Source organism: Chanodichthys erythropterus, chromosome 6 (genome assembly GCF_024489055.1).
Source record: "Chanodichthys erythropterus isolate Z2021 chromosome 6, ASM2448905v1, whole genome shotgun sequence".
In the NCBI taxonomy this organism is placed as follows: Eukaryota; Metazoa; Chordata; class Actinopteri; order Cypriniformes; family Xenocyprididae; genus Chanodichthys; species Chanodichthys erythropterus.
In genome coordinates this window covers 3,748,224-3,773,782 of record NC_090226.1, presented here as the reverse complement: position 1 = coordinate 3,773,782, position 25,559 = coordinate 3,748,224, and the positions used below count along the sequence as shown (strand labels likewise).

Genomic DNA, 25,559 nt, shown 5'->3' with positions numbered 1-25,559 from the left:
GTCTGTCTATTAATCTGTCTATCCATCTATCTCTATCTGTCCATCCATTTGTCTGTCTGTCCGTCTATCCATCTGTCTGTCTATCTATCTTATTCTTTTTATCGTCATATCATCTATCATTCTATCATTCTTTCCTTCTTTTTCTCAATCCATTGTTCTATCTTTTTATCGTTCTTTCTCTCTATCTGTCTATATATCTGTCTCTGTCTGTCTAGCCATCTATCTATCTATGAGTCTGTCTATCATTTATCCTATCTATCTATCTATCTATCTATCTATCTATCTATCTATCTATCTATCTATCTATCTATCTATCTATCTGTCTGTCATTTGTCCGTCTACCATCTATCTATCTATCTATCTATCTATCTATCTATCTATCTATCTATCTATCTATCTATCTATCTGTCTGTCATTTGTCCATCTATCTATCTATCTATCTATCTATCTATCTATCTATCTATCTATCTATCTATCTATCTATCTATCTATGAGTCTATCTGTCTGTCTATCATTTATCCTATCTACCTGTCTGTCTGTCTGTCTGTCTGTCAGATAGATAGATGACTATCTATCTATCTATCTATCTATCTATCTATCTATCTATCTATCTATCTATCTATCTATCTATCTATCTATCTATCTATCTATCTATCTATCTATCTATGAGTCTATCTGTCTGTCTATCATTTATCCTATCTATCTATCTATCTATCTATCTATCTATCTATCTGTCTGTCTGTCTGTCTGTCATCTATCTGTCTTTCTGTCATCTATCTATCTATCTATCTATCTATCTATCTATCTGTCTGTCTGTCTATCTGTCTGTCTATCTGTCTGTCATCTATCTATCTATCTATCTATCTATCATTTATCCTATCTATCTATCTATCTATCTATCTATCTGTCTGTCTGTCTGTCTGTCTGTCTGTCTGTCTGTCTGTCTGTCTGTCTGTCTGTCTGTCTGTCTGTCTGTCTGTCTGTCTGTCTGTCTGTCTGTCTGTCTGTCTGTCTGTCATTTGTCCGTCTACCATCTATCTATCTGTCTGTCTGTCTGTCTGTCTGTCTGTCTGTCATTTGTCCGTCTACCATCTATCTATCTATCTATCTATCTGTCTGTCTGTCTGTCTGTCTGTCTGTCTGTCTGTCTGTCTGTCATTTGTCCGTCTACTATCTGTCTGTCTGTCTGTCTGTCTGTCTGTCTGTCTGTCCGTCCGTCCGTCCGTCCGTCCGTCCACTATCTATCTATCTATCTATCTATCTATCTATCTATCTATCTATCTATCTATCTATCTATCTATCTATCTATCTATCTATCTATCTATCTATCTATCTATCTATCTATCTATCTATCTATCTGTCTCTCTGGATAATCAGTTCTATCCATTCTTTTTGTTCTTTCTTCTAACAAACTTCCTTCAGTAAAAGTGTTGTTTTGCATACTTTGCTTGCACTATCTTATTTGAAATAAATGCCTTACTTTAATGTACAAAATATGGCATAAAATATTCATTCACCAGTTACTGTGAAGCCTTATGACTGTCTTCTAGTCACTTTATGAATTTGCTGAAAAAATAAAGTTTTAATGAAATTGCATGTTCTTAATATTTTTAATAAATAGTAACCACTTTTAAAAACAGTTGTGCTGCTTCATATTTTTGTGAAATTAGAATTGTTTAATGATTATATAGTTACAGCATCATTAATTTGAAATAGAATTTTGTGTACATTATATTGTGTTTTGTAACAATGTAAAAGTCTTTACTTTTACTTTTGATCAATTGAATTCATCCTTTTTGAATAAAAGTATTAATTTCTTTAAAACAAAACCTTAGTGGCCCGAAACTTGCATAATATGTATGCAGACATGCCCCAAAATAATGACACCGTTTCATGTTTGTAAACCAAAGTGAAACAATTCCTCAAAATGACCAGCAGGCGGCGCGAAAGGCTCGTGTGAAACTCCACATGCTTCTCTTTGTTTTGACTGAGAACAAAAGTAGTAGCCGAACTCCAACTGTCATTGTGTGTCAGGAAAACTGCCTAAACATGAAGAACAGAAGACACAGGGCTCATTCTGGAGAGAAGGTGCTCCTGTGATAGACTGCAGTCATACGAGTGTTTGTGTAATATTGTGTGTCACGTCTGATTCAAGCGCGCGTGTGTGTGTGTGTGTGTGTGTGTGTGTGTGTATGTATATGAGACGAGACTTTCACGGAGCTGCTCCGCGTGTCTAGAGTGACAGAAGAGGGTAAGTTTGTTTTTTAATCATGTTTTCTGGAGCACATTTATATTATAGTGTTTATGTTGTTTACAATGCATGCATAAAGTCTATTTAAGTGCAACTCAACAAAATAACAAAAGAAGAAATTCAACATGTAATAAATGTTTATATTAAGTTGACTGTGTGTGGTTCATTACTCTTAGTGAATGTAGAAACTGCAACACTAACAATGAAAGTTTGACCTAGTTTTCCATGTGAGAATACTCAAGGACATTATTTTGTTGTTCAGATCATTTTGTTTTGAGGTGTAAAACTTACTTAATGTGTTTGGATAAAATACATCAGCTTCCCTTAATTCATGCACTTCAAGATTACTGCTTACTACTGTAATTTCACATTGTATAAACATTACAGTAATATTGCATGTTGCTTTTGTATTGTTTTGTTTTGCATTAATTTAAGTGTTGGCAGCAGTTTGCATTAAGATATTCCTTTCAAGGTCATTCTAACCTGAATGCTAAACCTTCATGCATTTCAACCCTAAATGCATTTTAATTTTATATTTGATGATAATTCTGGTGAGTTGATTAGATTAGCTATATTTGTGATTTCTTTGTTATTGATACACAAACATAATTTCCTAAGCTTATCAAAGTAAGATTAATGTCTCACAAACGGGAAACAAACTCCAGAGGAAATAAGAACTTTGCCAACGTATTTATCCTTGACACAATGTGTGTTATTGTTCCAGGATTTATGGAGATTAGATTACAGCTGTTGGCATGTTATAGAAGTCGTACTGATCGCTTCCAGTGTTTTACAGTATTAAGAAATTGTAGTAGTGATACTAGCAACCTGTAAAACTATAAATGTCAGTTATGTTTGTTTGATGCCACAGGTTTCTTCACAACATCATGAGACTGTGAGCTCAGTGTGGAATCAGTTATGGCGGAAATTGACATCGACAAATCTCACCTGCCCGGTGTTTATGACGGTATGGGTTTTTTCTGTTTTGCATCCTTAGTTCTTTTGCTCTCTCCTCAGGTATGCATGTTAAAAGTGTAATTTTATTAGAGAAAAATTTGTTCCATGTTGCAATGTTGTTAACTCTTTCCCCACCATTGACTTAATTTTCTGGCGTTGTGCCGAATTTTTATTACCCCCCTAGTATTGGTAGGTTTTGGAGTAGGGGTGGGGTTAAGATTAGGTAATCAGATAGCAACTTCAAGCAGGGGGTTAGTAATTTTTTTGCAGGGGGTCGAAATTTGGCAAACAACACTGGCAATCCATGTTTTCACTAGAGGGCGCCATTACGCATCTTCTGAAAGAGTACAGAGTCTCCGGATCCAAAAACAATCTAAAAAGAAGCAGAAGCAAATGATAGAAGCATTTTACTAATGCGACCATGAAACATTAAACAGCAGCATATAAATCAAAACTACCTAACGCTACCAAATTAAATGTCGACCCAGGAATCAGACTATGCAAGTCTTGGGGGTGTTGAAGGACCCACATTCAAGTGTTAAAAAAAAGAATGAATGCATGAAGCTGGAATCTCTGTATATAGTTCAGATATTCAAACAACAAAATATTCCATGGCCCATTAAAAGGTTTTGTGAAAATGATATACAGCATACAGACGACAACGTTGTCAAAACAATCCACGTTCACAAGGATCCGTGGAAATGATTAAAAATGAAACACTGTATTCTGCTGCCAGGCCAGTAGATGGCGATTTCACTTTTAGACTGAACATGTAACACGCATTATTTCACCATTTTAAGAAATTCATGTTTTTGTTGTTTACATAGGGATGATTATGGTACGTTTTAAAAAAAACGTGCACTTTAAAACTCGTTTTCAAGCCCCGAAAACGCCTTTATCGTGTAAATCAATGGCCAAAACGTACAAAAAGTTTTTAATTGAATAGGGTTTTGTGTAAACGGACCCTAAAATGATTAAAAATCATTATTGTTAATTGAAATAAAGCATACATAAATATTAGATGAAAAACATATGAAAAAACTTGACCATGGCAACTAACTGAAATAAAAACATTTAGGTTGAAATACTAAAATTACTAACAAAATATTAAAAATAATAATAATAATTAATTAAGCTTAATAGAAATATTTTAAAAACAACAAATAATAAAAATGACAAAAGTACATAAAAATACTAAAATTTAAAAAAGCATAAAAAAATGATAAATACTATAATAAAGTATATAAATAATTTAAAATAACAGTCACTTTGAGTAAATGCATCATGTAAATCTAAAATGATTAATCTGCAAACTGTTCATCTCAGCTACTGCATGCAGGAAGAAAATGCTCTTGCAAAAACCTTTTATTCACAGCAAACGTACATCTAATTATCCATAATCTTTCAGTTTAGTGACAGTATTCAAAGAAGAAAATGAAGGGAAAAACTTTTTGAATGCTTAATCAGCAGCTGGTTAGTATTCCTGTGCAGGTTTGCTGTTGTCTCAGATGTGGTTTGGCAGAGCTGCTGTTGTGTGTTGTAGGAGATGAGATCAGCGTTCAGGAATGTGATGTGAGATCAGGACAGATCGAGTGAGCCAGAGTTGTGTGGTGTTGATAAGAGCTGGAGAGCGTCCGCACACTCTTATCTGCCCTGGATGAGCTCAAGAGCTTCCCAGTGTTCCTGTTTCTTCAACAGGATTTGGGTCGAGATTCCAATCTTCTCCCGTTTTGGCCTAAAGCTGGAGGAAGGAAAGAGGTGTGAAGAGTTCAAGTGCAGGAGTATTTAGATCAGTTTACATCAGACGTCTATAAACAAGAAGAACGCAGGAGGAACAGGGAAGCGCTGTTTGGTTGCTCATATAAACTTATACACGGCCTAGAAAGCAGACAGACTGTCTGTGCATGAAACGGGACACTATATAAACACCAACCCAGTGAGATGCCTACCCATAATGCATTTTAAGGCCTTATATTTGCTCCTGAGCTTCTGGCCTGTTTCTCTGAGTTCATGTGTGAACCTCCCTTAACTTTGCTGTTGGATATTTATAGCTTCTGCTTCTGCTTCGGCTCCTCGTGCCAAATATAGACAAAGAACTGCAGGAGAAAGTGAGTTATTGGGAGAGGAGAGCAGCATGCAGGAAAAAACGAGGGATAAATTCTTGATAGTTTCATCCAGGGGTCCCGATTACTGTCTTTTCTCTCTTTTCTTTGTTTCTGTGGACTCTGAATAACACCATCTGTTTGTCCCGGGGGCCTCCGCTCAGCTGAGGGGGTCAAACGAATGGGGCAGACCACTGTCTTATCCTAACAAATGCACCCTTAAAGGATTAGTTCACTTCAGAATTAAAATTTCCTGATAATTTACTCACCTCCATGTCATCCAAGATGTTCATTTCTTTAATTTCTTTTCAACTGAAGAAAGAATGTTTTTGATGAAAACATTCCAGGATTTTTCTCCATATAGTGGACTTCAACAGAGACCAACCAAATGTCAGTTTCAGTGCAGCTTCAAAGAGCTCTACATGATCCCAAATGAGGAATAAGAGTCTCATCTAGAGAAACCATCGCTCATATTCTAAAAAAAAATGTAAAAATGTATATACTTTTTAACCACAAATGCTCTGCGATGCGCCATGCATTACGTAATCATGTTGGAAAAGTCACATGTAACATAGGCGGAAGTAAATGTTTCCAAAGTGAAAGTGTAAAGACTAAATCGAACAACCTTTACAAAAAAAGGTAAAACTTTGGATGATTTTGAAGTTGGAGGAGAAAATGAGATGGATTTTTTTTTGCCCTATTTCAAGTGACCTTTCCAACGTGATTATGTCTTGCATGGCGCATCGCAGAACAGTGCAAGATGAGCATTTGTGGTTAAAAAAAGTATAATAATTTGTATTTTTTTTAGCTAGATAAGACTGTTCTTCCTCATCTGGGATCATGTAGAGCTCTTTGAAGCTGCACTGAAACTGACATCTGCACTTTCAACTTGTTGGTTCCTGTTGAAGTCCACTATATGGAGAAAAATCCTGGAATGTTTTGCTCAAAAACCTTAATTTCTTTTCAACTGAAGAAAGAAACACATGAACATCTTGGATGACATGGGGGTGAGTAAATTATCAGGAAATTTGAATTCTGAAGTGAACTAATTTTAATTTTAAAGGTGGTTAACTTTTAACTACCCTTTGTTGTCTTCTGTCTCTTTAAGGGCTGACATTATTTATTCTTACACCTCATAAACATTTATTCTAACAAAATTCGAATTTTTCACTTTTCACCTCTATGTGGCACCAATTTCTTTGGCTGTCAGAAATATTTGATTTTAAAGCAAAAATATAAAGCAGAAACGGAAATCGAATATTTCCCTACTATATAGTATGCGAAAAACAGTATGCCAAAAGAGTAACATGTCCGAATACTTTGAAGGTGAAAAGTACCCGGATGACCTACTACTATCCCATGAGGCCATGGGAGAGGGTTTATGAATGGCAGTGAAGTGACACAACTGACGGCGGTTGGTCACGTGACAGTAACATCATGGTGGATGCACATCCGGTTTTCATTCATTCTACCTATATTCATAATAAATACTAATACTTTAATTCAAGAAGGATGCATTAAATTGAACAAAAGTGACAGTAAAGACATTTAATGTTAAAGAAGATTTATTTTCAAATAAATGCTGTTCTTTTGAACTTTCTGTTCATCAAAGAATACTGAAAAAATATACATCACGGTTTCCACAAAAATATTAAACAGCACAACTGTTTTCGACATTAATAATAATCAGAAATGTTTCTTGAGCATCAAATCAGCAAATCAGAATGATTTCTGAAGGATCATGTGACACTGAAGACTGGAGTAATGATGCTGAAAATTCAGCTTTGCATCACAGGAATAAATTACATTTTAAAATATATTCACATAAAAAACAGTTCATTTAAATTTTAATAATATTTCACAATATTACTGTTTTTACAATATTTTTTATAAAATAAATGCAGCTTTAGCAAGCATAAAAAACATAACGGACCACAAACTTTTTATCATTAAGTGTTTGACCACTTTAATGATTCTTTAACTTGTTTGGAAAAACATCCTTGCAGCTTTTTAAGGATTCAGGTCAAAGTCATTGAATTTTATTTTCATAACTATTGTTACTTTTTCCCTCATCCTCACAGCTGTGATAAAATCTAATCAGAGACCGTGTTTGAATCAATCATCCATGTTCATGTCTACATTCAAAGGCATCAAAGCTGTTTCCATTTCTTCTTTAAGGAATTGCACGTCACTATTTCTGGTTTAAAACCGGTTCTAATTTTAACTTGCACAACATTGACTCTTGTTATGCACAAAAACCCTTTTCATGGCATTTAGTTTAACTATGAGTATGCCAACCTTTATGAAACAAGCTTCTGTCCTGAGAGTGCCCATGTCAGCTTTTCCATCCTGGATCAGGGTGGAGGTGCGGCAGAACCAAGAGGGGTTTTTCCTAACTTTTTTTTTTTTTAAATCCATCTGCTTGAGCTCCAGTGCTGTTTACTAACATAAGAATGTGACGGACTGATCTTCACCACATATAGGATGAGCTCACACGCGTGTGTGTATGTGCTTCACAACAGTAGACAGCGTTTGACAAATGGACGCAGGCGCATTTTTAAAAACGGTAAATCCAATTCAGAAAACACATCTTTAGAGTAGGACTTTTTTAAGAATAGCGGAGTTGTTTATCTTGCATGTGTCTGATTGTTTGTTGCAATGCATAGCTGTGTTACATTGTCATATGCTTCTTTGTGAGCTTTTAAAAGTGCTACAGCATTGACAGATCTGTAATTAGACGGCCTGTCTTTAATAATGGAGTGTCAGATTTTATGACTCTGATGTTTAACATGCTTGTGCGATAGTTCATGAGCTTTTATTAGCTCACTGATTTTTCCACACGAGACAGAGAGAGACGGAGGGTTGTTATGTTATGTCTGTTTAATGTGCAGGGTTTTATTTGACCTTCAGCAGAGCCTGTTGTGTGTTTGCTTGGATGTGTTTCTTCAGGTTTCTATTGTTTAATAGTCGTTTAGTGGACTCCTGTCAGAAATGGCATTCGAGTGAGCTGTTTTGGCCGATCACATTGACACACCCCTCTAAGCTTATTGGGCATTATGTGCTTTTCCTCTGAGCCATTGTGTTAAAGTTGTTGACCCAGTTGGCTTGGCAGTAGTTTTCCTGTTTGGGCCTCAGTGTGGCATTATTAGTAGAGCAGAGACAGAGATGGGCCGAAACATAAACCGGTCCGAGAGAATGAATTGCATGAACTGATAACATTGTTTATTGCTGCAAACTGACAAGCAGGTATAATGGGAATAAGACTAATTTGCACAATATCTTGCAGGCCGGTTTTGAGTGATAAGTTACCAAGATACGCTTTATAACATCACTGCAATCCTCACATCCAAATCAGATTTATTAAAATGGTGAAAGTGTTTTAAAGGGGTCCTTGATTATGATTTCACTTTTTTAACTTTAGTAAGTGTGTAATGTTGCTGTTTGAGCATAAACAACATCTGCAAAGTTACGACGCTCAAAGTTCAATGCAAAGGGAGGAATTTTCTTTTAGAGAAATCACTTTTTAAGGACTACAACAAGCTTCTTCCTGGGTTCACTAACCCTAAATTAACTTAAACCCGCCCCCGAGAACACACAACAAAGGGGGTGAGGCCATGTTGGGGTGCTTTAGAGAAGAGGAAGAGTTGTTAAAGCTCCGCCCTCTTCTGGAAAGGGGGCGGGAGCAGCAGCTCATTTGCATTTAAAGGGACACACACAGAAACGGTGTGTTTTTGCTCACACCCAAATAGAGGCAAATTTGACAAGCTATAATAAATGATCTGTGGGGGATTTTGAGCTGAAACTTCACAGACACATTCTGGAGACACCAGAGACTTATATTACATCTTGTAAAAGGGGCAATAAAGGTCCTTTTTAAATTATAGCACGTTATGGATGGCATGCTCTTCTCCAACATTTGATCATCGTTTGATTAATTACTACTGCCATGATCAGAGATATTTTACTAGTATTTATATACTATTACGGTGTTTATTAATATTTTGAATTATCTTTTGTTTTTATATGCAAATTTTAGTTAAAGTGTAGCAATTTTATTTTTGTGATTTTTTTTTTCTCTTTCATTTTTATTAGCTTTTGTTTCTATTTCTATTTAGCTGTAATTTTATTTTCAGTTTTAGTAATTTTAGTGCTTAAACCTATTTTAATTCAGTGAGTTGTCAAAGGCAGCTTCATCTAATATATATATATTTTATGATATTTCTGCTTCATTTCAATTATCAAAAACAATTTGTATTAGTTTTAGTCAACAATAACAACCCTAGCCGTGATGAATGTATACAAAAGCCCTGCTTTCAGCTGGTGGTAATTTTATTTTTGCCAGGCAAATAATGCAGACTTTTCTTAAATAAAGGTATTTTGAATTATTTCAGTTGAGCACTGAAAAGAATGACTTAAACACATTTTGCACAGTTTGCAGCACATTCAGAGCCTGCTTAAGCAGATTTGCAGGTAGTTTATTAATACGTTTGCTTGTTAAAATGCTACAACTCTTGAAATTATGGACTAAATTAGAATAAAATGTTTATAAACTGGATATTTCTAGCTCAAAATACATGATTTGACAAGCCATTTTTAACTGTTAAATACAATAGACAATGATAATGAAATTGACAAATGTGTAAAATAAAAAAAATTATTTGAATTTTAGACTACATTTCATATCAGTGAACCATTTTACTTGATGAGAGAATTTATTATTCAAATAAATGTACTGAACATTAGTATCAGCTACATTGCTGTTGTCCTGTGTTATAAAGATTACTGGAGTAAAATCACTATAATGAACCCTTAATGACCGGTTAATTTAGTTTAACACTCTTGCCTATATTTTTGTCTTTTCCCCGCGCAGTGTGCCAGTGTTTCTCTGTGTTAGAGGACGGCGCTCTGGCTCACAGTCTTCAAGAGCAGGAAAGTGAGTATAAGCATCTACTTCCTGTAATCTTGCTCATCCTTCCTTATTTTACTGGGTTAAAATAGGCCATGAGCCATTTGATTCAACTTTTTTATCTCAGTTGAGCAGTTTTACAGCTCCAACATCCAGAAGAACCAGGCGGTGCAGAATGATGTTCGTTTGGCCCGGAGGCTGCAGGAGGAAGAGGAACAGCGAGCGGATCTCCACCGAGACATTCGGCAGCTGTAAGCATCGTCAGGCCTCGACACGTGCCCCGAATTACTCACTCAGCAACACCACAAAACCACAGACATTTAGGATATGCAAATGACTTTGTGGAAAACAGATGACTTGACTCATTCTTGTTGGATAACTTGATTAGTTTGTATAAAACAACACACAAGAAAAAATGCTTGTATTCAGAGTAAAATCAGCCTGACTCAGTAGAGTTGCTTTTTCCACTTGGTGCATGGACTTGTTTAGGGTTTTTATGTACAATACTGTTCAAAAGTTTGGAGTCATTTTTGAAAGAAGTCTCTAATGCTCATCCAAGGATGCATTTATTTGATCAAAAATGCAGTAAAATTTGTGAAAATTTAAAATAACAGTTTTCTATTTGAATAACTTTTAAAATATAATTTATTCCTGTGATCAAAGCTGAATTTTCAGCGTCATTACTCCAGTCTTCAGTGTCACATGATCCTTCAGAAATCATTCTGATATGCTGCTTTGATGTTCAAGGAACATTTATTATTATTATCAATGATGAAAACAGTTGTGCAGGATTCTTTGATGAATAGAAAGTTCAAAAGAACAACATTTATTTGAAATAGAAGCCTTTTGTATCATTATAAATGCTATTACTGTCACTTTTGATCAAATTAAAACATCATTTGAATAAAAGTGTTAATTACTTACTGACTGCACACTTTTGAATGCTAGTGTACATGATATTGCAACCGTCACAAAAGAGGAAAGCAAAAAGCATATATTATAAATATCAAATCATATACTGAATCATTAATACATTCTCTCTCATTTGCAGGGAGGAAGAGGACTGCAGATATGCACAGATGATTCAGGAAGAGCTCCAGAGGTGTGCCGAGGAGGCCAGGAGGCGAGAGGAAGAGGATGAGGTGTGTTTCATCAACACATGACAAAGATAAACCTAAAAAGCCAGACTGTAAAACTAGATTCTTACATTATGTGAAGTAAATGCGAGTGGTGTTTGCCCATGCACATCCCACTGACATGATGCTAGGGAGTTTTGGTTGGATGTTGCTATTGGTATTCCACTTGATAAATCTAACTAAGTGGTTTCTTACTGTTAATAGTGACATTGAATTGCATTTATGTAGCCTTACTATATAGAGCTTATGTAGCCACGCCCCTTTTTACGCGTGTTGTGTTCTGTCTTCTGGTTTGTATTTCCACAGCATGAAGGTAAGATTTTACATCTGCTTCAATGCTCATGGTAACTTCCGATAACTCAATGATTATCAGTGTCGGGGATAATGCATTACAGGTAACGTGGGTTATTTAATCAGATTACTTTTTTCAAGTAACTAGTAAAGTATGCATTACTTTATTAGTTATTATTTTGCATTAATTTTGCATTATTATGCATTATTTTTTAATTTACAACAACTTTTTCAAATAAGTAACTCAAGTTACTTTGTTTTCCCATTTATTGACTGACACCTGTTCCCATGTTTAGAGAATTCGGGAGTACAGAGGAGATGTGTGCGCTGTGTGTAAACATGATGCTTATTCTAAACTAGTTCTAGACTAAATTTGAGCATATATCTAGTCATTTACTTCTTTTCCTGTACCGTATATTTCTGGATTCCAGAATGGCAGCAGGTTTGATTATTTGAGCTGCGCCCTCTACTGTACAGGCCTGAATTTGCATTTCCTTCAGCCTGAGGCTTATTCATTTCACTTTTGATGTGAAAGGGCCCTTCACATTTGACAAAAATAGAACTTTTTTTGTTACAAAAACAAAAAAAATCAGACATAAACATGCAAAAGTAACATAACGCATTACTTTTCATAAAAAGTAACTAATGCAATTAGTTACTTTTTTAGGGAGTAACACAATATTGTAATGCATTACTTTTAAAAGTAACGTTCCCCAACGCTGATGATTATCAGATGTTTGATATCAAAAAATGTTGCTTATTTAGCTCAAATAATGCTAAAAACCTGGTCCATGCTCATTCTAGGATTAAAAAACATGCAACGTCTCTATCAGAAAGATGATTTGGCACCATATCGAACCACAAAACATTCACCATATTGAACTTTGTGATTTTTCCCATTCATTTCTATACAAATGGCAAGTTCCAAAACGTTTGTTCATTGCTCTATTGTTAATTATCTGTCCACTCATGTTAAGCTGATTAAAACACCTGTGTGAGGCGGCGGTTGTGTAGAGATGCTTTTGCAGAGAACAATAAAGAACATAAAAGATACAAGAGACTGACAAGACTGAGGCCCAGATCCTGCACTCTGATATCCACTGGCTTCAAGTATTCTTTTGTGTCCTTTATTTAGCTGTTGGGCGACATTTCTGTCGCCTAAAGGAGCAGCTTTGTCATCATTGTTGTCAGGAGTGGTTTTTGAAAGTGTTCCCATGGTGATGTCTGCGGCGTTTCCGGGGTGATGAGTGGTTTGTCACTGAGGAGGTGGACCGCTCATCTGGGAGGCCACGTCCCGCTTGATGAACAGTGAGGTTCTGTATTTGTGGAAAGTCTATTTACAAGAAGCTTTCTGAGGCCGTCTGTCTGGAGCCCTGTGTTCCGCCCTTTGGAAAAATGTCTTGAGGAAGTAATGGTCTATACTAGAACTTGGACTCATTTAAAGAGACATTAGCTTTGTTTCCATCCAAAGTTGCAAATTTAACTCATGCACAAAAATTGGAATGTGGCATAAAACATTTGGGAATAAAGCACTGTTTCCATCCCATGTGTGCAAGAGAACAAAAGCATCACTTCCTGAGAAATTGGCACAAAATATCTGTTGTTGCACTGTGGCTCTTTTTTCGCACATCATAAATGACTTGTGCTTTGCATGCGGATGAAACGCAATCTCATGAAAGAGTTCCAGGAGGTCATTATTCCCAACCATTTTGATGACAGACTTGGGCTCTGAATTTTGCATTTCAGAATGGCTAAAACAACATTTGAGATGCTGTGCAATGTGATTGGTCCACTGGTTAGTCCAGTCATCTGTTGAGGCAGTTTTTGTTGCACATCAAGGGATCTATGATCTAGTTTATGCACGTCTTCTTATGGGATCAAAAAAATGATCTGCCTCAATTGAATTTATGCGCATCTTGCTGTTTTCATAAAGCATTTTTTATGCAATATCCCAAAATTTGCAACAAATAGGTGGATTGAAGCACAGCTACAGTGGCTGAAATGTAGTTGGCTTTAATAGTTTGTATTTAATGCAATGAAAAAATGGAAAATTAATGATTTTGTCTGAAGGTAACCAGATTTCTCTAATGGAAACTGGGGATATTTCCTAGTTCAGTGTTCAGAATATCACTTGTTATTGTTTTTGTATTAAAAAAAAATGGAGACAATCCATTTTTGTATGGTTTTGTTTTTTAATATTTGCAGGTTCTATGAACTATTATTATAATTAATAATTATTATAATTTTTAAGAGACATAGTGATGCATGAAATGTATTTGGCTTTGCTGTTTTTAATTGAATGCAATGAAAAAGTGAAAATTAACGATTTTTTCGTCCACTAGTTCCAGATTTAGAAACTTTAGGAACACAAACCTCCTACTGTTGCCTTTAATCTCACTTGTTGCAATATTAATAATATTTTTTACATGAAGTTGACCAGATTTGAAAAAAAAAAAAACTAAATTAAAAAAAAAAACATAAATAAAATTACAAAATAAATAAATAAAAAAATAATATTTTTAATTGTATTTAATATTTTTACTTTCACAAACTGTGAATATACTGTATACAGTAATTACAACTTTTCAAATGTTTGTTTTATGTTTGTGCTTTTAGGCTCATTTTAATAAAAATTTGTGCTTTCTGCAAATATGATTGTCACAAGTGTAATTGTTTAGTTGATTTTTTTATTATTTTTTTTTAACTATTGCTCTGGAAATCCAGTAGTCTTCTTTGGTTGTGTATTTTTGCAGTTTATTTGTGAGGTATTTTGAACTTGCTGTAAAACGGGGTCATTTCCAGGGATAGGACACCAAGAACTGGGACAGGCTTACAGAAAATAGCAAGGTCTTGTGATGTTTTTGTGTTTTGTTTTGGTTTGCAGCCTCTGTATCTCAACCGAAGAGAACGTCCATCAGCACCTGCTCTGTTTGTTAACTCGGGGTGTTTTTTCCCTAGTGTGGGCTGTAGTCGTTCTGCATGAACACCTGGTGTTGACTGTCCTTTCTGCCTAACGGTGACATTATTAGACTGCAAACAGAGCAGTTGAGTGAGCTAGAAAAGATTTGTACTGGTAATTGACTTTCTGTATTTCTGCCAGCCTGTAAACAAAGTCCAGCAGTGTGAATGTCCAGTGAAGCTGTAGCCTTTTCTTATTCGGGGTGTAAAATCAGATTTCCAGTAGTGGCTAAATGTATCCATCTGTATCTTGGCAGTGTCTCGTTGTTCTTATAACTGCTGGTGATATTTTCCTAGAATGACATCTTTATCTGTGTGACCCGTGTCAACACTATTTCAGCTATTTCAAAGCAATGCTAACTTCTCAAGTCAGAAAGCTCATCGCACTCAAGAGCACAAAAGAGAAACTGTTGGCAAGGCAAGTTTATTTAGATCATTATATTTAGCTTTTTAGCACAATATATATAAATATGTATCATTGATGAATAAGTGTAAAAAACATAATGGAGATTTAATTAATTTTGAAGTTTTATTAAGTGTTAACAATGTGATTTTATTGTTTTTTTATAGTCAATTAACACAGTTTTATCAAAATTTTGGTTATACCGAATGACAATATTTTCAGGCTGATATCTAGCTAGCTAGCTGGCAAAAGGGCAGTCAAATATTTTATATTTAGTACAAGTTTTTTTAAATATTACAACATTTTCCATGTTTTATAGCAGTTGTACCGAATGACCTGATGTTTGGGGACATGCGTATGATCAAGTGAAAACATGAATTTTTCAAATAGTTAAGAGAGAGTTAGTTACTTTGCTTCATGACCATGTGACCCTTTACAGGGGTCTGAATGATGTCACATCCTGTCACATGATATTGACCGCATGACTTGATCCAAAATGGTCCCTTTATATCGGTTACTCCGAATGACATCAGTGAAATTCATTTTTCCGGACATTCTTTCTCGTAACAAAGCAACGACTTCTACACATAATTTTAATAGCATTTTGCACTATGTTGATATATGATGTTATAAAATCATGCCAGAATAAAAAATATACATCTATTACATTTTAAGATATTTTAATCACAAATGAAATGGCTGTATTGGACTTTGGACGGTTAAACCAAATGACATTTTGACATTTCAAAATCTTTAAAATGCCTTTATATGTGCAAAATATAATTAAAACCTTTTGGATTCAATAAAAGAGATCTAGTTGTATGACCTTACATACTTTGGATGTCATATCTCTGTTTATTATTATTATTAAGGCCTTTGGACAAAAAAAAAAAAAAGACCTGTCACATCATTGACCCATATAATAGTGTGTGTGTGTGTGTATATATGTGTATATATATATATATATATATATATATATATATATTATACACACAATAAAAAAAATTAAAACAATAATTTTTGTGTTCGATTTCATCTAATATTTGTGTTACATTTGTTTGAATGGCAAAGAGAGGCCCTTATTATACTGTGTGTGTGTGCGTGTGTGTTTGTGCGTGTGTGTGTGTATGATTGTACAAAAGTGTGTTAGACACACACATTCCCACATGAGTTCTTCAGGCCTGTATCGTCGAGGGTGGGCCAGTCAGGCTGGGCATCAGAATGAAACTCTTTCACCATGGTGCCGCACAATGAGAAATGCCTCACCGTGGTGCTGAGGGCATGTTGATTGCTAAAACTTATCTACACATACTTTAACTGTTCAGTCTGTAGGACACACGTTTTGTAAACCCTCAGTTTGAAGACTGGAATACCCATGAGCCCACACAACTGCATCCTCTGATGTTGTGTGTTTATTTGTGTAGGCATTACATTGACTTTCCCATGGGGAATTCTCTGTTTGTTTACAAGAAATGCAACATGCTTCATAGTGGGTAAAACCCTTTTAGGGAACATCCAGTTGGTCAAAAATAGGGACTGTCTTGATGGATGATCAGCAAACACAGTCAAATGAGAACATGTTAACAGTAAGTGCAACCAAAAATTTAAATTCGTTCATCATTTACCTTAAACTTCACTCTGTTTGGCACACAAACTAATTAAATATAGTATAGTGAATTAATAATATTTACTTCTTTTAAGGTGATCTTTTGTCATGGTGATTATTTGTCCTCATTGTCTGCTTTATGGTTCATGTTTTGTTTTCTAAGACTCAAATGAGGGTGATTAAATGATTTTTTTTTAGGTGAACTGGCCCTTTAATAGTGTGACCGTAAAGCACAAACCTCCTTTTTACAATACTGACCTCTAGTGGACCACTGAAGTATATATTTTATAGTTTATGCTTTTTTTTTGTCTCTTTTTCTTCCTCAATATTAAGGAAACCACATAAAATGAACTTCAAACTAAAAATTATCTTAAATTTAAAATTAAAATGAACACGGTGAGGATTTTAAAAGTAATTTTTAATGTGTTAACTCACATCCTGTCTTTCTTTCCTTAATTTGGCCGCCCATTTCCTATTGCTTAAGCTGTTGGTGTATAAAATAAAATTGCCTCCTACTCTATTTAGTTCATAAAGGATCACAAAACCAGGACAGCAATGTCACATTATACGTGTCAGTAAAAATCTACCATGGTAAGCATGGTTTCTGCCAAAATACTAGTTAATTTTCCTCCAGTTCAGATTTAATGTTGACTTTAAACAAATTCAGAAAACTGCTTAAACCCATATGAAATATTACTGTAGTTACAATCCCTGTGGTTAATGTGGTATTTTGCCAGAAACTGGTCAGGATCAAGTGAAATCCTCAGTCACACGGTTATTCTCTGAGCTGCTGACAACATTAAATGCTTCAGTGCTCATATGCGTTGTGTGGATTTCTTCCGTGATGTCATTGTGCAAATGAGGTCTGAGGCCACTGAAGGACTCAGCAGATCTCTGTCCTGAGAAGCGTCTCTGTGGGTGTCACACGTATAGTGTGTGTGTAGGTGTGTGTCTGTGTGTGAGCTGTACTTTCCGCTGGTCTGGTCTGCTACTGCTGTGGGGGTGTCACTGGCTTTTCACGCTGAAAGATGATGTGCTTTTGTTCAAGTGACTCCGTGATGGAACTTTCGCGGCCTACTCTGACACCTCTGCTGTGTGATCTTTAACTCAGACCAAGATGTGTGTGTGTATGTGTGTGTGTGTGTGTGTGCGTGGTCTGAGGTCTTATTCTGAATATCACCTCTCCTCCACCCTCTTGCATTAGAGATATATTCAGTTTGGCCGCTGTTACGCCGCTTCTGGCCTGTCAGTTGTGCAGTGTAGCCCAAATTCAGTGTGAAATGTTAATGAACGCTGTTTACTTTCTTAAAGGGATAGTACTCCCAAAAATGAAAATTCTGTCATCATTTTATCACCCTCAAGTTGTTCCAAACCTGTATGAATTTCTGTCTTCTGCTGAACACAAAAGAAGATATTTTTCAAAATGTCAGTAACCAGACAGTTGATGGTCCCCATTGACTTCCATATTATTATTTATTTTATTTTCAAGTCAATGGAAGTCAATGGGGTTCATCAACTGTATGGTTACCAACATTCTTCAAAATACATTCTTCTTTGTTCAGCAGAAGAAAGAAATTCATACAGGGTCAGAACAACTTGAGGGTGAGTAAATGATGACAGAATTTTCATTTTTGGGTGAACTATCCCTTTAATGCATGTTAAAAAAATAAACTAAATAGAAATATTAAAACATACGGAAGATGGATTAGGGCCAAGCAATAATAAAAAAATAAAACCATCTCGAGATTAAAGTTGTTAAATTTTGAGAAAAAAAGTCTAAATAAAATGTTGAGAATAAACTCGTTAGATTATGAGAAAAAACTCGTTAAATTTCAAGAAAAAAGTCATGATAAAATGTTGAGAATAAACTCGTTAAATTCAGAGAAATAAGTCGTTAAATTAAGAGAACAAGTTTGTTAAATTATGAGAAAAAACTCGTTAAATTACGAGAAAAAAGTCGAGATTAAATGTTGAGAAAAAAGTCATTAAATTATGAGAGAAAAAATCCTTAAATTACGAGAAAAAAGTCGTTAAATTATGAGAATAAATTCGTAATTTAACGAATTTGTTGTCGTAATTTAACGACTTTTTTTCATAATTTAATGAGTTTATTCTCAACATTTTATCTCGACATTTTTCTCGAAATTTAACAAGATTTTTTTTGCAATTTAGTGACTTTATTCTCAACATGTTATTTCTACTTTTTTCTCGAAATTTAACAACTTTAAAACCATCTCGAGATTGTTTTTTTATTATTGCTTGGCCCTAATCCTCTTCCGTAAAAAAAAGACAAAAGTGCATAGCAAAATTCTTAAACTTTAAGTCGTGAATTATGCATCTGTGTATGTTATTCTAAAGAAATATTTTACAATCTAATCCATACCCAATTGATGAATCCAAATCCCATCTCATATTTACTTCTAATATTTACTTTTTTACTTGTAAATATGCCCACTAGGTGCATGTGTTTTGTTATTTTGTCTTTGGCTTGGTCAGCTAGGGTTTAATATTATCAGTTTAACCGCACTGACACCATCAGATGAGAACAAAACTTGAACTGAATTGCTCTGGATAATGACTTTGACACTGTTATTGAACTGAATTGAATCAACATTGAACTGAATTGAGCTGAATAACAACACTATTGCTTCACAGCAGCACATCATGAATGAAACACATCATGAATCAGTCGTTTTTATCATTGAATTTGGGTGTGAATTGTTTTCTGAACAGGAAATTGCTAAACGGCTACAGGAAGAAGAAGAAATGGAGATGAAACGGCAGAGGGCTGATGCTGGTCACCATGAAAACAGCTGTGTTTCTCCGCTATGTGAAGGTAAATGTTTTTTGTTGTTGTTGTTAATGTAAGTACATTCATAATATGTTGCACAACTGTGGTAGGCTTTGGTCTTTAACAGCTGCTCTCCCTGCGTCAGGGTTGGGAATCTGGGAGCAGGTGCTTCAGGACGCCGAGTTGGCCCGTAGACTTCAGGAGGAAGAGGACATGTTGCCTCGCAGAGATGTACGTTACGTTGAACATATTTTATTTGCTTACACGCACACTTGAGGTCTGCTACTCTACCCGAGCCTGCTTTTGAACCGGGCTGGGGTTAGTTTTCATGGACCAGTATTACTTTGTTTTTGGAGATTGTAAGTATATGTGTGCCTGTGTCTACTGCTTTGAGAGAGAATAAAAAGAAAGTGCATGGACGACTTCAGGTTTGATTCGGACTAAGTCTTTGGATTTGACAGTATTTGAATGAAATTTAAATTTTTATTTTAAATTAAATTCTAAAATTTTATTTGAATATAAATTGAAATGTAATGCCAATGCAGTACTTAACTAACTTTCACCAGTTTATTTATGTATTTGGTAATTGAAATAAAATAAAATTGAAATATTAGATTACTTAAATTTAAAAAAACTTGACCTTGAAAAAACTTAGAAATTAGAATTAGAAATGTTGCTTTGGCAACACTTGAATAAAATAAGTTCAAATACTAAAATTACTAAAACTAAAAATAAATTAAAACTAGATGGAAATATAAAAAATAATAAAATCATATAACAAAATTACTAAAACGTAAACTACAATTAAAATGAAAACTGAAAATATAAACATAAAAGCTACTTTAAGATATTAATAAATAATATAATATTATAGTATATAAATAATACTAAAAATAAAAGTAATAATTTTTGTCTTTTTGTTACATAAGCAAAAATGAACTCAAATTAAATAAGTTGAAGTACTAAGATTGCTAAAACTAAAATAAATAACACTAAATATTTTAAATATATATTTCAAAAAAAAAATTACTAAAACTTAAAATAAACTTTAAAATGAAAACTGAAAATATATAAATAAAAGCTTCTAAATATGAATAAACATTGTAATTGTATATAAATAATTACTAAAACTAAATTATACATTTACTACTAAAACAACACACAGTATTTTTTATGATGTCTTTTGTTTTGCAGTTTCCCCGCAGCTCTGGATCAGAGGTGGACTTCATTGCTGCTCAAGTAGCCCAAGATGAGGTAAAAAAATATCTTCAGGATAACTAAGATTACACTGTACAGATGATAAACAGATTGATAAAAAAAAATAATATACAATTCCATAGTTTCTTGTAATGAAGATTATAACTTAAGTACATCAAATCACATACTTCTTCTCGATTCTCAAATGTTTAAAGAAATATCATCTGTGATGTTGCCCTAAAACTCTCTAACTCTCTAAAATGCTCATCAGGAGATCGCACACTACATGCAGCGGCACCAGAGGAGAGTCAAAGACAGGCCACAAGACCTAGAGATCCAGACGAGACCTGCTGAACCAAGAGATGAAGGAAACACCTCAACCAGGAAGGTCTGAATGAACCTCATCTGCTTATTGAAAACACAGCTCTAATAATAAATGAGGGACTTGATAACACAACCTAAACATTTTATTGATTTTATGCATGCATATACATAAAACAAACAAAATATTTGTTGTAAAAACATTTTTCACTCAGAAAAATTTCAGTATACAATTACAAAGAAACTGCATGTAGCACACTGAATTAAACATGACATTTTGAAGCAAAAAAACCGAAGTAGTATTTTCTTGTAAAACATACTCCTATCATTTTTATTCAACTTCAAAAAAAACTTTTTTTTACAGTATATAAGTTTGAGTATTTAAGGTGAAAGAAATCTTAACATTAAACCACAAGAATGCTTATTTTGCATTTGGTGTGCATTTTGCTGACTTTCACATTTAAAGAGGACCTAATTTGTCTTAATTTTGTTTACTAAAACATTTTCATGCTTGAATGTTCAAAAAACACTTTGTTTTCCTCATATTCTCCATTGTTGCAGCTCCTCTCTTCCCAGTCTGTCAGTAATGCTCTGTTTAGTTTCTGTCTCTATGAAGCCCCTCCTTCCGAAAAGCACTTTTTTCTCTGATTGGTCATGCAATGGGCGGGAATTATTTAAATGTAGAAAATTTTGACGTTTTTGTTTCCTAAAGACTTTCTGGTAGTTCAGAAACAGTGATATAGAGAATGACTCCCTATGGAGTGACCTTTTTCATGCTCAAACAGCAACATTAGACACTAAAGAAAGATGTAAAAAAGCACAATAGGTCCTCTTTAATTCATGGTGTGCATAGACCTTTCATTTGCAGTGTCTTTCACATGATCGTTTGATGTAAATGGACATTTTCCGGACCATGTTGTCTTGAATTTCAGGCTCTTCAGATGTTGCGAGAGAGGCTGAACTCAGACGGACTGCATTCGCCTGTGGAAGAGGAAGACTACAGCATTGAAAACCATCTAGCAAGCCCATCATGCACTACACTGTAAGTCACACATGCTTTAATTATCACACACAATCTGCCATTCCTCAAGACCGCATTTCAACCGTTACTATATCTTTGCGCCCTGTTTATCTCTTTTCAGCCGAAACCAACACTTACACAACATTGCAGAGGAACTGGACCCAACGTTCAAGGCTAGAAAGCGTGAGAGCCAAATTTCCACCAGCCCCCCGTCAGGTACCAATGCATTGTTATATAAAAGGAAAGTTCAATAACTGTATTTGTGCCACATCAGCAGCCATTTCCTGTTTCCTCAGCAGGTCTGTGCTTGGCCCCTCGTAACCCGCACAGTATCTTTTATGACTATTTACCAGAACCCACCTTCATACCACCAACTAAGCGGCAGAGCGACAAAGCGGGACGTCACAAAGCCAAAGACAAGAAAGAGAACTGTAAACAACAGTGAACAAATGACTAATTCAGTAGAGTCTCTCAGTTCTGTCTTTTGAGTGAATAAACAAGTATTATATAATCAATTGTATAGACACAGACTAATCTGTTGTTAGACATTCTCTGATTCATTCTGTGATTCTCTGATGTTCCATTCATGCACTCTTAGGATAAAAAAGGTTCTTTGGGGTTCTATATAGATGTTTAAAGACCCCCTGTGGTGAAAAATCAAGTTTTTAATGTTGTTTATATGTCTATAGTGTTTTTAATATGATTTAGGACAAATTCATAAGTCAACACCATTGCTGAGTATTTTCTCTTTAAAACTGCAGTGATCTAAAGACGCGGTTTGAAATCGCTGGTTTTTCTGACATTACAAACTAACTTGTAACCAATCACGTCACTGTGCCGGCGGGCTTTAGCATATCATTAACTATGACCGATCTGAAGCAAGGAAGTCTCAAGTGAAGGTTATCCCGGTATATTTTTCTGTTAACATGAAAAATCGGGTGATTTAGCAATATAGCGAGTGTATGATGTATAGTACGATGCTATGATGAACTATAAGCCTTTCTAAGTTCTTAAAAAAGTTTGTAAAGATGCTGATTTTTAGAAGACAGCTATCCGACTCTGAGATGAAGAACGGGAGCATGGTTTGCAACACATTATTAGCTGTTTGATAACGTAGTCAAGCAAAAGGCTAATCATATTAATTACCGTTATGTGTCCGACGTTGTAAAAAGCGATACCATTGTGCAGCGTTTACCTCAGTAAGTTGACCGAGTGGATCTCTGAGTGAGTGGAGGCGGGGCTAATTAACATATTCATAGATCCGTGTATATTAAATATTACATTCAAGCTATGAACACATTTTTTCACAGGAAAAAAACTTTTAAATATGTCATTTTGGGGATCAAAGATGAGTTTTAAGGGATAAAATTATTCACTACAGGGCCACTTTAATGTGTTATTTCAATTTTTTCTAGTTTACCAGCTGTTTAATTCATAAAATTTAATCTAAATAAAGAAGGAATTAAAACAAAATGTATTAAATCTAAATCCATAAAACGATCCCATGATGGAAACCCTTGAAGCGCCTGACAGAACCCTTTAAAGTTCTATATAGAACCTTTTCTTCTAAAAGTGTACAACTTGTAAATGGAACAACACTTGAAGTTGGTCTTCAAACTTTGACTCTAAAGCTGCGATTCCATCCTGTTGTTGAGGGAAATGTATTATAAATAATTAATTTTAAACACTCACTTTTAATCTTTTAAAATACAATGAGTCACATTGAGTCCTTCATTAAATGATGATGAAAATGTTTTAAATAAAAGGTGCATACACGCCATAAATACCGTAATTACAAGATTTCAACTTATAAAAAGCATTCAAGTCCTCGTAGAGATCATAATTACAACTTTTTTGTACTTTACAAGAATTTTCTGAGAGCTCCTATTTGTACCACCTGACCACTGCAGATTCATTTAGGCACAAATGAATAGTTAGTTTTGCCACAGTAATTACGACATGGTGTGAATGCGGCACTTTGAGAGAGTTTTACAAGTTGAAATCTTGTAATTATGGTAATTACAATATGGCATGAACATTGAAGTCATGGTGTATTTTTGTTTATAGCCCACGTTTAGCTTTTCACTTCTGCCAATTATATTTAGGCTTCAAAATCATAAAAGTTTAAAGGATCAAGAATCACAAACTTTTGTTGGTCAAAGACCTTATTTTCTGTACTAACCCAAAAGACAATGGAAAAATCACATCGGGTTTTGTCAACTGAGCCTTACAAAAATACGTCATCACTGCAGCTTCCTATTAGTGAAGTTTCATAATTAGATATCCAGGAGACATCTTTGTTGACAATCAAACACCTGTTAAGATAACACTCAATAGATCATCTTTATTGTCAAAAGTTGGAAATATCATGTGATTTTGGATAGAACGCAGCATAATCTGTGATCATGCACAAGACTTTTGAGGTTAAATACAAATCTGAATATATAGTTTTTTAATCTTCAGGTTAATAGGAGTCTTTTAATAACATCTTTGTTAAATAAAACAGGTCAACTGGAATACGCCATAGACCTATGTTTGTATGAGGGATATAATGCCTTATTTCTGCTGTATTTGTGTTGTGCCGCACAATTGCTTTATTTCACAGCATTTTCAAGGGTTTTAGTCCACATTTGTTTTGTACATTTATGTTCCTCATTTTCACTTCTAAAAAAAGAGCAGTGTTTAATGGTATTGCGCAACATGATGCTAAAGGTCAGAGGTCAGAAAAGACCCTGAGAAGTCTTTTACCAGAATGTGAAGATTCAGGGGATTTGCACTTGGAAATTCAGTGGATTTCAAATAATGCTATGCAGGGGAATTCTGATGGCGTTGAATTAAAATATCAAATGCAGTCACATCCTGACAGCCTACAGTATTTCAGTGCCGAGGTCTCTGCTCCCCCCACACATACTGTAACCTTTTGTGCATGTGCACCGTGGCGATGACATCAGCCGCTTGAACGCCTCTTTGATCTCAAAGGCTAGAGGGCGACTGAACTTCTACAAAGTTTAAAGGTCTCATATTTTGAGGATTTCTTTTTTTTTTACGTAATATGTGTTAACATCATGTGTGTCTTCATAATAAAAGTCATCTGAGCACATAATTTTGTACTTGTTTTGTTACAGGCTGATTTATCATCAAATCTTCTATCATCATCTTGTTGAAATTATCTATTGAGTCACAACAGAATAATGTTTTCAATCAGAATTTCGTGAGCTGATAAAAAAACAAAACAAATTAAATTATAAAAATGTAAAATTAACATAATTCTAAAATAAAACAAAAAAGCTTACTAAAAAGAGATATTTCTTAACCTGCATGTCATGTGACCATTGGCCAACATCAGAAAACATGCAAATATATTGTTAAATTTTTTAAATATATATAAAAAAACATTTTACAACAAAGGGTTTCACAAAAAAAAAGTCATTAAAAAACAAACAGTTGTTCAACTTTCTCAGTAGACATGAGTTTGCCAAATTTGATCCTCGAGCAAAAAACATTTCACGCAATGCATGTTGTAGAACATGGATGGACAAAGGCTGTGTCCGAAATCGCATACTCTCGACTACATATTTTGAATAAGTACTTTGCGAGCGCTAAAAAAAAGTAAATTCAA

At 34.7% G+C, this 25,559-nt stretch overlaps 1 protein-coding gene across 2 annotated transcripts; it reads left to right on the top strand.

Annotated features, from left to right (window-relative positions):
- The first annotated feature begins 1,977 nt into the window (after window positions 1-1,977).
- Window positions 1,978-25,031, top strand: ccdc50b (coiled-coil domain containing 50b). 2 transcript variants are annotated; one of them, XM_067387116.1, is made up of 12 exons: window positions 1,978-2,251; window positions 3,123-3,218; window positions 10,181-10,243; window positions 10,344-10,467; window positions 11,268-11,358; window positions 19,344-19,446; window positions 19,547-19,632; window positions 20,596-20,655; window positions 20,870-20,986; window positions 21,852-21,961; window positions 22,062-22,156; window positions 22,240-25,031. In XM_067387116.1, the coding sequence occupies exons 2-12, from the start codon at window positions 3,170-3,172 to the stop codon at window positions 22,383-22,385; spliced, it is 1,044 nt and encodes a 347-aa protein (XP_067243217.1). In that variant the 5' UTR covers window positions 1,978-2,251; window positions 3,123-3,169; the 3' UTR covers window positions 22,386-25,031. The 2 variants fall into 2 exon arrangements, with proteins under 2 accessions (XP_067243217.1, XP_067243216.1); XM_067387115.1 differs by having other exon boundaries at window positions 22,237-25,031.
- The last annotated feature ends 528 nt before the right edge of the window (window positions 25,032-25,559 follow it).

Excerpts from the sequence above, each read along its gene's own strand:
- ccdc50b (XM_067387115.1), top strand. The coding sequence starts at position 3,170 with ATGGCGGAAATTGACATCGACAAATCTCACCTGCCCGGTGTTTATGAC. Across the intron at positions 19,447-19,546 it reads TGTTTCTCCGCTATGTGAAG|GGTTGGGAATCTGGGAGCAG; the intron begins GTAAATGTTTTT and ends TCCCTGCGTCAG. Across the intron at positions 19,633-20,595 it reads ACATGTTGCCTCGCAGAGAT|TTTCCCCGCAGCTCTGGATC; the intron begins GTACGTTACGTT and ends TTTGTTTTGCAG.